General features: G+C 30.5%; 1 protein-coding gene across 1 annotated transcript; it reads right to left on the bottom strand.

Annotated features, from left to right (window-relative positions):
• Positions 1 to 631: 631 nt before the first annotated feature.
• Positions 632 to 4377, bottom strand: LOC140815292 (homeobox protein SBH1-like). The gene is made up of 4 exons (XM_073174419.1): positions 3416 to 4377; positions 3046 to 3289; positions 1166 to 1410; positions 632 to 1076 (listed from the first exon to the last, which is right to left on the bottom strand). Exons 1-4 carry the CDS (start codon positions 3770 to 3772, stop codon positions 873 to 875), a joined length of 1050 nt encoding a protein of 349 aa, XP_073030520.1. The 5' UTR covers positions 3773 to 4377; the 3' UTR covers positions 632 to 872.
• Between the last annotated feature and the right edge of the window lie 9672 nt (positions 4378 to 14049).

The following is a 14049-nucleotide window of genomic DNA, read 5'->3' as shown; positions in this document are numbered from 1 at the left end:
AGGATCAGACTTTTGTCGCTTTATCAAAATATATAGCTAAGGATAACGGTGCAACTCACATATTTTAAACGATATAGGAGCTCAATCGTCATGGTTCGATTGATGTATCCAGCAGGGACATTTATTGCACTCCAACAATCTCACTCTTAATAATTATACTTCTTGCAATATATGATAATCTAACTCATTACTTTGGTTCTAATATATACCAATCATAAGATCATTCTCTTACCGATTTACTAAAAGTTATACATGATGGTAACGATGTAATGTTAACTAAAATCTTTTAAAATAGTAAAAAAAAAACTCAAATGTCATGTTTCAATTATTTTACTTAGCATAGACGATTATTATACCTAACAAATCTGCTGACTGTTATGAATGTTATTACGCACTTCAAAAATCATTTATATAAATTAAATATATTATTATTAACTCTATCGATCACAAAATAATTTTAATTATTATTATTAATTAATAATAATTTAAACATTAATAATAATTGTTCGGGTGGGTTGGGTTGCAACCTCAAGCTGCATGCATGAAACTAGAGAAACGAGAAAGACTGGATAAATTGTAAAACATTAATTTTAGGTTTCAATGTTGTCTATTCTTTATTACAAAAATAGACAAATCGTTACAATAATGAAACAAGAACTTGAAAACAAAATAGAACTAGAAGATTATACATGACAATTAATTTTCGGGAGTTCAATATTAGTCAACAACTAGAATCTTAGAGAAGCTGCAGGCAAACAAAACATACAGCAATATATTGAAATAAGTAAACTTGCCATAGCAGTGGATAGATTCACTGGTATGCTATATATATATATATATATATATTAAAGTTTGCAGACTTGATCTTCAGATTAAAGAAACGATGGGGAAATGTCCATTGGGTACGGATTGCCCATAATATTGTCCATGTAGTAGTGAGGATGAGCGGCGTCCATAACCACGAACTGCATATCCTCCGACGGTTTCCAATGGCGTTTCCTTTGGTTGATAAACCAGTTGTTTATTTGCTTCTGGTCCAGGCCAGTTGATTCGGCTAGGGCTAGTTTCTGAGATTCCTACATTAATTGCCACGAAATTTCAACAATTTATCAATAGTGTTAAAATGCAAGACCGGGGGGGGGGGGGGGGGGGTAGATACACGTACAGATGGATAAGGCCATTTGTAATGTCTGCTCCACCACTCTAGTAACTGCTGCCTTGCTTCTTTAGGCAGCTTGCCTTTCTTTCGTTTCTTCATGAATTCTTGTTTGAGGTTGCCCAAGTATCCACTATATTTCCGCAAGAGCTGACCTTTCAGTTCGATATCTTCTGCTTGGGGGTCGATGAAATTGTTATTCACGTCGAATTCTTCTTCGGACGAACCATTTCTGTCCACTGCATCGCCACAAGCTGTGACATAACGAGCAGTAAGACGTGTCCAAACCAAAATACTTTTCCACATAATTATGTAAATGCCACCCTTGTCATACTTAAGATGTAGATTTAATGCCTCAAATATAGAAAAAGAAGCTCATCACACCACAAATTAAGATCGGAAAAAGTGAAACCGCAGTTCTCAAAATCTGCTGATTGGAACTGGATTGAGATGCATAGGCAATCATCGAGCAAAATGCATGTTTCAAGTACAAATAAACTGTGTGTGAGCAGCATATTTATCAATTCATGACACTTAAATCATGCATATAATGATTTCTGGTCATTTCCAATCTACCTTAAAACAATCATTAATTAAAGTGCAAGCTCCACGACCACCACCAGCTGGCATGTTAGGAAATTTATTGACATGGGATAGCAGTTCCAACAAATCGCCATACGTTGTTGGCTGAGATAATATAACTACCGACCTAATGGAAGGATTTGGGAAAAAGTCAACTGAACTATATATTCTCCTCAACCTAAGAAGGTCGTGTTTTGAAAAAACCATGCTTAGGAGGAAATTACAAAAAAAAATCAAGATACCATAAAAATTTTGTAGTGTACGTGAAATGAGTTTCTAATAAATAATAAAATCTCCCTCTCCTCCCAATAGAGTGCCCAAGTCACGATCTAACCAAGTGTGATTCCAAAATAATTTATTCAAAATAATGATAAATGTTTAAATCTATCGATCATATGAATGCAGTAAAATTTAAAGGTTCATTATTGAAAATATTTCTAGAGCGACACAAATATTTTAAGCTTAGAAAATATAGTCATTAATAAGCTAGCCAACGTCCATAGGCTTCTTTTATAGACTTGATTTAGGTATATCGTGTCTTCCTCACACATTTGACTAGTTTCAAGTCCATGCCCTCACCTGAAGGCTGGCACAAGTACATAGAATCTATTCTTTCGACGTTGGCAAGATCATACGAAGAACTTAAAGAAACACGAAGAGAACTATTACATGAATCTAAATCGTGGATTTCATCAAATTAAACTTGGGATTTCCAAAATAAGTGAGTGGCTTCCTTTTTCACTAGATTCTGATTTTTCCTTCACGTGGGAAATTACAAGAACCAAATATAATCACTTGTAAACAAAAGTTTAGAACTTCAGAGCCTAAATTGACTAATACATGTCGTGCCACATTATTCAAGAAAGATTATTGAAAGATGGGCTTGGTAAAATTCACAAATACCGTGAGAACTAGAAGAAAGTACTTGCGAACTCTGATATGCAAAACTCAGAAAACCTAGCATTAGTGTTTTAGATTCTAACGTTTCACTCGCAGATGGTACGCAAAGCAGTGCGTGAAGAAGGAAAAAAAAGAAAATTAAAACAAGGAAAAATATATTATGGGTGCCAGGAGATGAAGTAACATCTGGAAATACACACTAACAAAGGTAAATCCAAATAAATATTTTCTTGGAAACATGCAAGTGCGTATCCATTCCCTATGTAAATCACAGAAGATAAAACAGTAATTCGATATTAAACAGTGAGATGATCAGAAGAATAAAAACAGTGAGATGATCAGAAGAATAAATTTTCATCCGCTTTAAAAAAAGAAAAAGGATCAAGAGAGAGTAGAGGGCTTGCCACCAGAATCAGTGAGAGATAAACTAAGGGCTTTGAACTGGCACTCAATCCTCGAAAGGAAGAGCATGGCTTCTTTGAAGGGTTTCGAGAGTTCTTGCTCATACTTCGTCAGCATTTCACAGTAGGCCTCCATGAATTGGTCGAGTGCTGGATCTTCTCCGACGGAGCTTCTGTCGTTGCGGCCTATCGCGGTGGCGGACGCACAAGCTTCCTCGAGCTTCGCGATCACCTCAGGCGGCGCTCCTATCTGCCTCAATATAAAGTACCCGACATCAGTTGGGCAGAGAGCATGATTTAACTGTCACTATCGCCTATCGGTTTCATCCTCAAAGACGTTTGGGTGAACACAATTAAATTATCTGCAAAACTGTACCTTTTGACAATTAACATAGGCAGCCAAGAGGCGAGGGTAGTGTGGATGAGCCATGATCTTTGACTTGACGGAGCAGCTGCCAGCATCTCCGTCGCTTTCCATGAAATAATACCCAGTACTCGTATTATTGTTATGTTCTGCAAGCATCATAGAACAGCCGCCGCCGGTGCTGCTGTTGAGATTGAGGTGTTGTTGATTAGTGGATGGAAGAGGTAGATATATGGTTTGGCTGCAGTCCCCATGAGGGCCAGTAGCAGCCACCTGAGGCATCATCATCATGGGACAAAACCCATTTGCGTTTTCTCCAAAAGCCATGAAATGAGTGTTCATGTTACCTGAGCCCTCACCACCCTCCATTGCACAATCTACTGAGTATTTCTAAGTATGTAGATCTTCTCCTTGTAAAGATTCAGAACTCCTACTTGTTGTAAAAGAGTGTAAACCCTCAAAGATAACGTACTCGCATCCCTACTCCCTCTCTCTCCCCTTCCTGTTGTACACACGCATAAGCAATCTTTTTCCCTTTTTGAAGGTATCTCTGTGCAGGGGTCTCCCGAATTTTATGCTACTTGTTTCAGTCTTTTTACAGGTAATCCTAAATAGTTGTTGTATAATTAATGGTAGTGACTTTTTAGTCAGTCGATTAAGGGTTATTTGGTTGATGAATGGGTTTGAGAAAGTAAACTGTTCAGGTTTATCTTTTCCTCTTCGAATTGGGCCACGCTACTGTGCTGTGTTGTTTTTATCATCATGGCCATTACAAAATTCGGACGATTTTAACAGTACACTATCTATATATACGTGCCTCCTCCGATCCTCTCTCTCAGAACAGACAGCAAAATGGAGTGAACAAAGGAAAATATGGAAAAGAAACACATTAAAAAGAAGAGAGAGAAGGCCGAAAGGACTTGCAGAGGGCACGCGGTGTTTGCGACGGATTCGGAAAACAAAATGTTGTTTGTATATGGATTCCTAATCTCTCTCTTATCTCTATATTTATAGCCATAGGTTTAGTTTTAACAGTATAAGTAATTAAAAGTTAATTCTTTGATGATTAATGATTGGTTTTTGCAAATCTTTACCTTCCCAACGAAACCTCCCACCCTATTTTCTTGTTCAGCCACTCAATCACTGCGTATCTGGGCCATCAAGGTTAAAACAGCTTAGCCATTGGAACAACTGATGCCTTTTATTTTTATTTTTATTTTTAGACTCTGCTTAATTCCTATTATTTGTAAAACCTAAATAAACATAAACTACTTGTCTTTATGCTTCCGATTGCAAAGATTTTAGACTATAACTGTTTTCTATGAATTATTTAATTTCAAAAAATAATTAAATTAATCAGACTCTCATAACTCCTAATCCACACAATTTCGAATGAATCTCAGTCCAATACATTCTCGTACACCATGGAATCTAGATTTTTTTTAAAAAAAATTATGATGTTTCTTTTCTGACCAGCCTTGTAATTAAATGAAAATTATAGTGATTTTTATGTTATTGGTTGGTGCCCCACTTTAATTAGGTACTCTGGCTATGGAGTTTAGGAGCTTCAAAATGCGTAATTTATAATATAAAGAAATCAATTTAATTAAATGTGATGTGTATTTGCAGAAAGAAGAACATTCCCCCCACCTGGTGACTTGCTCCGGTAACCAAACATATTTTTATATATATATATGTAGTACATTTTGCAATGTCTTTTCTGCCGAGTTCCATGTCTTATCCGCTGCTGTATCATATTTTGGAGGTTATTTATTATATTATTATATAGGTCCTAATGAAAGTATATATGATTCGTGATCCACTTCATCTCATAATTAGTAACTAAATTCAATAATATATTCGCACATCTTATTTTCCAAACTCCTATTTATTCATTTATAATAAGTGTTTAAAAGTTCAAAATTGGACTGATTATGTTAGAATTTTTATTATATTATTCTTATTTATGAAAAAACAGAAAATTAGGTTGGCTTAAGTGACAGCTCCACCCTTGATTGAGGTGAAGACAGTAAGAATTTAGCAGTACTGGAATTAGATTCAAAAAGGTTAAAATTTATTTAGACGTAGGTGGCCATAGCCATAGCAATAGGCATAGAGTGGGTTTCTGGTTGAGTCTCAAGGGTTGCATGTAAGGTCAGAAAGGATACATAAAAAGCTGCCTTAAAACCTCTTGTAAGACGTCATCTTCATCTTTTTAAGATTTACAGCTAACATATAAATTGCATAATATACACATATATATATTGATAGCTAGGGTTTTGGTTTTGTCCAACACAGATATATATGCTTTTAGGTCTTGTCCATCACTAGTGTGAACTCAGTCTCTTTATAAAGCAAATCGAACTTTTTTTTTTCGTTGCCATTTTCAAATTCACAATCTTATTTTATTTATTTATTGTATATTTTATATATGTTAAATATAAAATTAATTTTCAAATCGTTTAAAAGAATTTTTTTTCCCAAATCGTTTAAAAGATTTTTGTTAAAAAAAATTATTATTGTTTCATTTACAATTATTCGAACTATTTACAAATGTATTATACATTATTTTAAATGTGATAATGATATTATTTTGTACAAATACTTTCTGGTATTATTTTTTAATAAAAGGGAACATCGAGATGCAAGAAAATGATGATGTATTACAGGAATTTGTTGAGTTGGTGGCAAATATTGTTGATGTATTAGATATCACTTCAACGAATCGATGAAAAGTGATTAAAATTGAAAGAAGAAAAAATGAACTAAGATCAATGTTTCTCCAATAATATAACAATTATAAAAGATAACATACAAGACAAGTGATCAAAAATATAATCTCTCTCCATAAAATAAATCAAAAGGAAGAACTACAATAGTTTTCAATTATTTAATCGAGATTCTATTTTTACTATATTTCAAGAAAAACATATTCTATTTTTATTCCACTTTCACATTACCCAATATAGCTGAAATTTTATTCAATAATTGGTGTACAGTAAAAAAATGAATTATAAAAGATAACCAAACTTATATTACCTTTTCTAATTCAGTGTACATAAATATAATTTCAAAATCATCCAAACTACCAGACCCTTTGGAGTAAAATAAGATTGATAGAGTACTTTTTTGTTTGTTTGTTTGTTTGAGTTAAGATGGTGTTTTATGTTTGCTTTATGAAGATTATGAGAAAGCAAAACCCCTTTTTGATTGCATGCTTAGCAGAGGAACATATACATTAATTGCTATTATAAATTGAACATTTTTAATTAAATTACTTGATCTCGCCACCATTCATTTTTTTACTTGCTAAATAATTCAGGGATAGTGGCCCATTAACCCCACTAAATCCTTTCCCTAGATCTGTTCTCCGCGTATGCAGGATGGTGTGTGTATACACATATTATACATATGATCAGAATATATAGTTAGTTTAGCTTTTTGGGACTTGCAAATTTGATTTTTTTAAATATAATGTATGAATCTGCAACTATTTTTAGTGCATATTAATGCAATAGCTTGAAATCAACGCTATTCAGATAAATCACAATGAACAAATTTTGTGAAATAAGTTCATTTGGAAAAAAAAATTGATAAAGAAAATCAAACTTATGATATGAATAATTTGCTTTGATAGTATTTTCTGGCCGGTAAATTTCCAAAAAATACCTCTGTCAATGTTTCAATTAAAATTCAGTACCTAGCCATTATTTTTTAGAAATCAGTACCTAACAGATCTATATATTTAGTTTTAACTACCCAAAAAGTAAACTTTACATTTTTACACTTTATTATTTAAATAAATATATTATTTTATAACAAAAATTATATTATTTTTCTCCATTTAAAATATAATTTTAACAAAGTATTGTTTCTCAATTATCATGGAATAAAAGTAAATACTTATTTTGACATACCAAGTACCTATTATGGGGTTTCAGATACTTGATTTCGCTCTTTGAATACTCTAAATATATAAGAAAATACTATATTTTCGAGCATTCACCATAAATTCAGTCATTGTTGGTCTTTTCATGAAAAATGCATTAAGATGACTTATTCATGTCATTTTAGTTTAAAAAAAAAAACATAGGTCATCACTCATCATGAAATAAGTTTAAATATTTATTTTCACTTAAAAAATGCTTATTTTGGAGTTCCAAATGCTTGATTTTACTCTTTGAATACTCCAAATGTGTAAAAAAAATACTGGATCTTCGAGCCATCACAATAAATTCAATAATTGTTGGTATTTTCATTGAAAATACATTAAGATGACTTATTCATGTAATCTAATTTTTGAAAAAACACAGTTTCTCACTCATTGTTAAATTAGAAAAATTACTTATTTTGATCGATAAAATACCTATTTTCGGGTTCCAATATTTGATTTGGCTATTTGAATACTTCAAATGTGTAAGAAAATACTTAAGTTCCAAGTAATATTAAGTGACTTTTGATTGTGTCCTTTGTGAAGTTAAAATGTGATACTTAAATTGGTACAAAGAGTATCTGATTAAAGTATATAAATACATGATTTTACCACGTAAATACTCATATCCAACTATTTGAGGATGCCAAAATATAATTTGAAGTTAATATTAAGTGACACCGATGATGATATTCGTGAAGCAAAAATGTGATGCATAAATTAATTCAAATAATATATAATTCGAGTTCACAAACACTTGATTTTACCTTTTAAATACTCAAATTCGATTGAGTATGTCAAAATATATAATTTGAAGATAATATTGAATATTTTTTGATGATGAGATTTGTGAATAAAAAACGTGCTACCTAAATTGGTACAAATGGTACCTAATTTGATTTCACATATACTTGATTTTACCCTTTTAAGGCTAAATTTTGATTATTTTGGGATATAAAAAAATATAGTTTCAAGTAATATTGAGTGACTTTTGATGTGTCATTTGTGAAGTTAAAATGTGATACCTAAATTAGTACAAAAAATATCTAATTCGAGTCTACCTATACTTTATTTTACTCCCTAAATGAGAAATATTTTAATTTGAGTTTTCAAATACTTGATTTAGTAAATGAGATACTCACAATATGCATGTATTAAAATACTGGATATTCGAATAAGCAACGTAAGTTCATCAAGTGTTGGTATTTTTATGGAAGATATATTTAGATGACATATTTATCTCATTTAATAATTTAAAAAAAAACAAATTCTCAACTAATCATGAAAATTTTAAAGTACTTAGTTTTACTTGAGAAGTACCTACTTTGAGTTTGCAAATACTTGATTTCGTAAATGAGATACCCATAATATGTATTAAAATACTAGATATTCGAATAGGCAACGTAGGTTCACCAAGTATTGATATTTCCATGGAATAAGCATTTGGATGACATATTCATATCATTTAATATTTTTTCTGTAAAAGAAAAAACAAATTTCCAACTAAGCATAAAATTTTTAAAGTATTTGTTTTTATTTGTGAAGTACCTAATTTGATATTGTAAATATTTAATTTGTTACATGAGATACTCATAATATGTAATAGAATACTGGATATTCGAATATGTATCGTAAGCTCATCAAGTGTTTATCTTTCCTTGAAAGTGCATTTAGATGACATATTCATCTCATTTAATATTTTATTTGTGAAAAAAAAACAAATTCTCAACTAAGTATTGAAATTTTAAAATACTTATTTTTACTTGAGAAGTATATAATGTGATACCTAAATTAATACAAATAATAGCTAATACAAGTCCACAAATATTTGATTTTACCATTTAAATACTCAAATTCGATTATCATTTGATGGTGTCAATATTGAGCTTTGAAGATGATAAGTAAGTCTGAGTGCTCAAATCGACGTTCGTATATAGGAGAATGTAAACGTTGTTTCGGTAACCTATAAACGTCGTTGATCTTGTGTATTTATAGAAGTCTTGAATCCAACGTCTATATATGAAACGGCTTCTTTGACATCTGATAGGATCAGCTTTATTACCTAAAAAAGTTCATGCAAAAAGCTTCAGAACAATAAGTCTTGTTTCATACCACATTTGGTAAAACGTATTAAATGACTTTGTTCAGCATTACTGATGCATTTAATACTCGTACTTGGTAAAGTAACGGTAGCATTTAATATATGACCGATAGGTTTTGATTTAGCAAAAGTCAAGTTTTGCTTCTGTTTTTCTAATATGATAAGTACACGAAGAGTACTGCTCTGTTAAGATGATACGAGAACTTCTGTTTTTATATGTTCTTCTGGTTTACTAACGAGATCAACTGGTTTTGACTATCAACACCACAATTAAATTAAGTCTATCAGAGAATTTGTTTTTTCTTTTATAAAAAAAATATTAAATGAGATGAATATGTCATCCAAATGCATCTTTCATAGAAAGACCAACACTTGGTGAACTTACGTTGCATATTCGAATTACATATTATGAGTATCTCACGTACCAAATCAAGTATTTGCAATATGAAATTATGTACTTCTCAAGTAAAACTAAATACTTTAAAATTTTCATGTTTATTTGAGAATTTGTTTGTTTGGTTTTTTTTTTACAAAAAATATATTAAATGAGATAAATATGTCATCCAAACGAACCTTCCATAGAAAACCAACACTTGATGAACTTACGTTGCATATTCGAATATCCAGTATTCTATTACATATTATGAGTATCACATGTACCAAATCGAGTATTTGTAAACTCAAATTAAGTACTTCTCATCCAAATGCATATTCCATGGAAATACCAACACCTAGAGAATTTATTTTGCATATTCGAATATCCAATATTGAATACATATTATAAAGATATCATTTACGAAATCAAGTATTTTCCAACTCAAATTAGGTATTTTTCAAGTAAAATTAAGTACTTTAAAAATTTTATGCTTATTTGAGAATTTTTTTATTTACAAAATATATATTAAATGAGATGAATATGTCATCCAAATGCATCTTTCATGAAAAGCCAACACTTGGTAAACTTACGTTGCATATTTGAATATTCAGTATTCTATTACATATTATGAGTATCTTCTATATCAAATCAAGTATTTACAAAATCAAATTAGGTACTTATCATCCAAATGCATATTTATGGAAATACCAACACTTGGACTCTTTGAGAACTTACGTTGCTTATTCGAATATCCAATTACGACATCAAGTATTTGACAACTCAAATTAGGTACTTATCAAGTAAAACTAAATAATTTAAAATTTTCATGTTTATTTGAGAATTTTTTTAACTAAAAAATATTAATTGAGATAAATATGTCATCAAAATGCATTTTTCATTGAAATACCAATACTTGGTGAATTTACTTTGTCTATTCGAATATCCAATATTTTAATACATATTGTGAGTATCTCATTTACGAATTCAAATATTTGCAAACTCAAAATAGGTATTTCTCAAGTAAAACTAAGTATTTTAAAATTTACATGCTAAGTTTGGAATTTGATTTTTTTTACAAAAAAATATTAAATGAGATGAATATGTCATCCAAATACACCTTTCATGAAAAGACAAACAATGACTGAATTTATGGTGATCGTTCGAAAATCCAGTATTTTCTTACACATTTGAAGTATTTAAAGAGCCAAATCAAATATCTGAAACTTCAAAATAGATACTTTATATGTCAAATAAGTACTTAATCTTATTTCATGATGAGTGAAGAAGTATATTTTTTTAAAAATAAAATGACATGAATAATTCATTATAATGAATTTTAAATGAAAAACCAATAATGATTGAATTTAAGGTGATTTTTCAAAAATATAATATTTTTTTACACATTTGTAATATTCAAATAACACAATCAAGTATCTGGAACCTCATAATATGTACTAATACTTTGGTAGATGGAAAACACACAATTAATTTGGCGGATAAAATTATATCTTTATTTAAATAATAAAAGGGCAAAAAAGTAAATTTATCTTTTTAGGTAGTTAAAACTAATTTATAATGTGTGTCAGGTACTGATTTGTAAAAAAAATCATTTAGGTACTGAATCTTAAAGTAAATATGGACAGATGTATTTTTTTCAAATTTACCCTTTTCTGGCTATATAAGCTTTATTGTAATATAGGTCGAATGAAGTGACATTTTGTTTAATAAAATTATATGGGTAATCATTAAAGTGGGATGTGTTCAAAATAGATTTATACTGTTGGTACTTTTATCACATGGTTTGTTAGTTAATATGATAATTGTAATAGGGAACATTATACTTTTTGTTTACTAATTTTTCGATTTTGAGTTAAAGTTCACTACATTTTTTATATTTGGTTTTGATACATTACTTTTTTATTTATTGTTATTTTGGTTCATATTATTATACGACGATGAAAAATACTGATATGAAATCGAAAAAGTTGAACTGGTATGGAAAATTACTTCTTTGACAGACTTCGCGTCAAAAATGAGATCAAAATAATCGAAATATAAAAATTAATTCAGGAAAAACCAAAGTTTTAAACTTAACAGACAAAAACTCAAAATCACACCAGTTAATAAAAAATTATTTCCCAGTTTTAACAATTAATTCAATAAGATACCTCATATTTTAAATATCTTATATTTTCACGTAAAAACAATATTTAATTAGAAACGAAAAATTAAAGTCTAACATAAACTAACCGACACGACCCAATAATTTAATAAATCTAGAGAAAGAATGAATATATAAATTCAACGGCGTCGAAGTAAATAAAAAAAACTGAAGGTCGAACAAAATAATGTTGTTCTACGGACACGACCCACTTTTTCCAAATTTGCACTTGTGTATTTTATCGTTTCTCCAAGGAGTGTAAAAAAGCAAGCCCATCACTCCATTTTATTCCTTCAACTTGACAAGACTCCTTATTAAATTATGTATAAATTAATCCACTCTCAAATATGATTTTTTAAGAAATTAATTAATATATATCAACTCTAGTATTAATTAATATATATCAACATATTAATTAATATCAAATATGATTTTTTTAAAAAATAATTAATATATATCAACTCCTTATTTCTTATTAATTGTAACTAACTTGGTACGATCACTTCAAAATTACAGTTAACACCCTTATTTTTAGTTATTTTACTAATTATTCTTTGCTCGTTGTCTTTTTATATTTTTAATATTAATACTATGAGTAGGTCTCATGTGAGACCGTCTCACGGATTATAATCTGTGAGACAGGTCAACCATACACATATTCACAATAAAAAGTAATACTTTTAACATAAAAAATAATATTTTTGAATGGGTGACCCAAATAAGAGATTAATCCGTCTCACATATACGATCCGTGAGACCGTCTCACACAAATTTTTGCCATATATTATTGTTCGGGTTGCGGTGTACATCGAATCACTAGTATTTGATTAAGCCTAGATGATCAAAATCTTGAAGATAGGCATACAAATCAATGGAGGGTACATCTTTTGGCCGACAACATGTTGCTTTTTCTCGTCTAATCCGTGTCACTATGGATGCCCAAACTACTGTTGCGCGATGCAATTAGATTTAGGTTATATCAAAGCGTTAAATTTTCATGATAATATTAAAACGATGGCACCCTTAAAATAATTGATTGAATTGTCGTGTGATATATCGACATATTTTATCATGTCATCCTGTTTTTCTGAGTCAGATCAATAAAGATCAAGATATAACAGTATAAGATACACAATATTTTTTACACAACATGTTGTCTGACTTAGACATCGGATGAGTCGCGTCAGGAAAAATATCGGTACTTCCTAACAGATTTGTTTATGGTTTTTGAAAGGATTGTTGCTTATAAACGTACAAGAAATTAAAATTTTATCATGTGTGTATCAGAAGTTAGTGTTGTACTTTGGTGTTGTCGACACGAGCACATAACATGCAGCGGAAATTAATTATTAACACATATATATAATTTTAATAAATAAACACAAGTTTTAAATTATGCACGAGTACGAATATTTGTGCGATATCTCATGGAAAAAATTTCATTAGAAAAATATGTAAATCGTTTACACCAAAACAATACTAGTGAAAATAACAAAAATAAATTCCTTGACACTCCAAGGAATTAAAATATGCAAAAAAAAAAAAAAACACAAATCAAATCTAGATGTATAAAACAAACACGTATTGCTTAAAACCAAACGAAACCACTCGATCAACACTCTACGTCAGTGTTGTTCTTGAGTGTTGTCAATACCAATCGGCAGCACGGTAAATCCGTGATTCAATCATACAAATTCTTCAACATAAAAATCTTCAACTCTGAACTGTGAGTGTGTTCAGAGACAAACTTCAGCAGCTCTCATGCGCTTTAAAGTGATCACCCGATCACACAAAAATGTCTCATCAAAATAGGTTCGGCTCTTGTATTTTTTCTTCTATGCATTAACTCTTCTGCCGACCTTTACATGCACTCCCAAAAACTCCCGCAGCTCCTCTCCACAACAAAGTGATCACATGATCACAAAAAAATTGTAGAGCAAATATATGTTGGACTCTTCTAATTTCTTCTATGTAAAAAGCACTCTGTCCAACGCTCTGAAAAGCCTCTCTACACCCACTGCGGCTGTCCAACCTCTATGTATATATATCACTTGCTTGACCTAGAAATACTTCTATA

The sequence above is a fragment of the Primulina eburnea genome, chromosome 15 (assembly GCF_022965805.1).
Source record: "Primulina eburnea isolate SZY01 chromosome 15, ASM2296580v1, whole genome shotgun sequence".
Classification (NCBI taxonomy): Eukaryota; Viridiplantae; Streptophyta; class Magnoliopsida; order Lamiales; family Gesneriaceae; genus Primulina; species Primulina eburnea.
Note: the sequence above shows the minus strand (reverse complement) of the source record. Positions and strands in the feature narration are given on the sequence as shown.

Coding starts and splice junctions, on each gene's coding strand:
- LOC140815292 (XM_073174419.1), bottom strand. CDS start 3,772: ATGGAGGGTGGTGAGGGCTCAGGTAACATGAACACTCATTTCATGGCT. Junction 1,411..3,045: donor TTTATCTCTCACTGATTCTG/GTGGCAAGCCCT, acceptor GTTATGTCACAG/CTTGTGGCGATGCAGTGGAC. Junction 1,077..1,165: donor ACAAATGGCCTTATCCATCT/GTACGTGTATCT, acceptor CAATTAATGTAG/GAATCTCAGAAACTAGCCCT.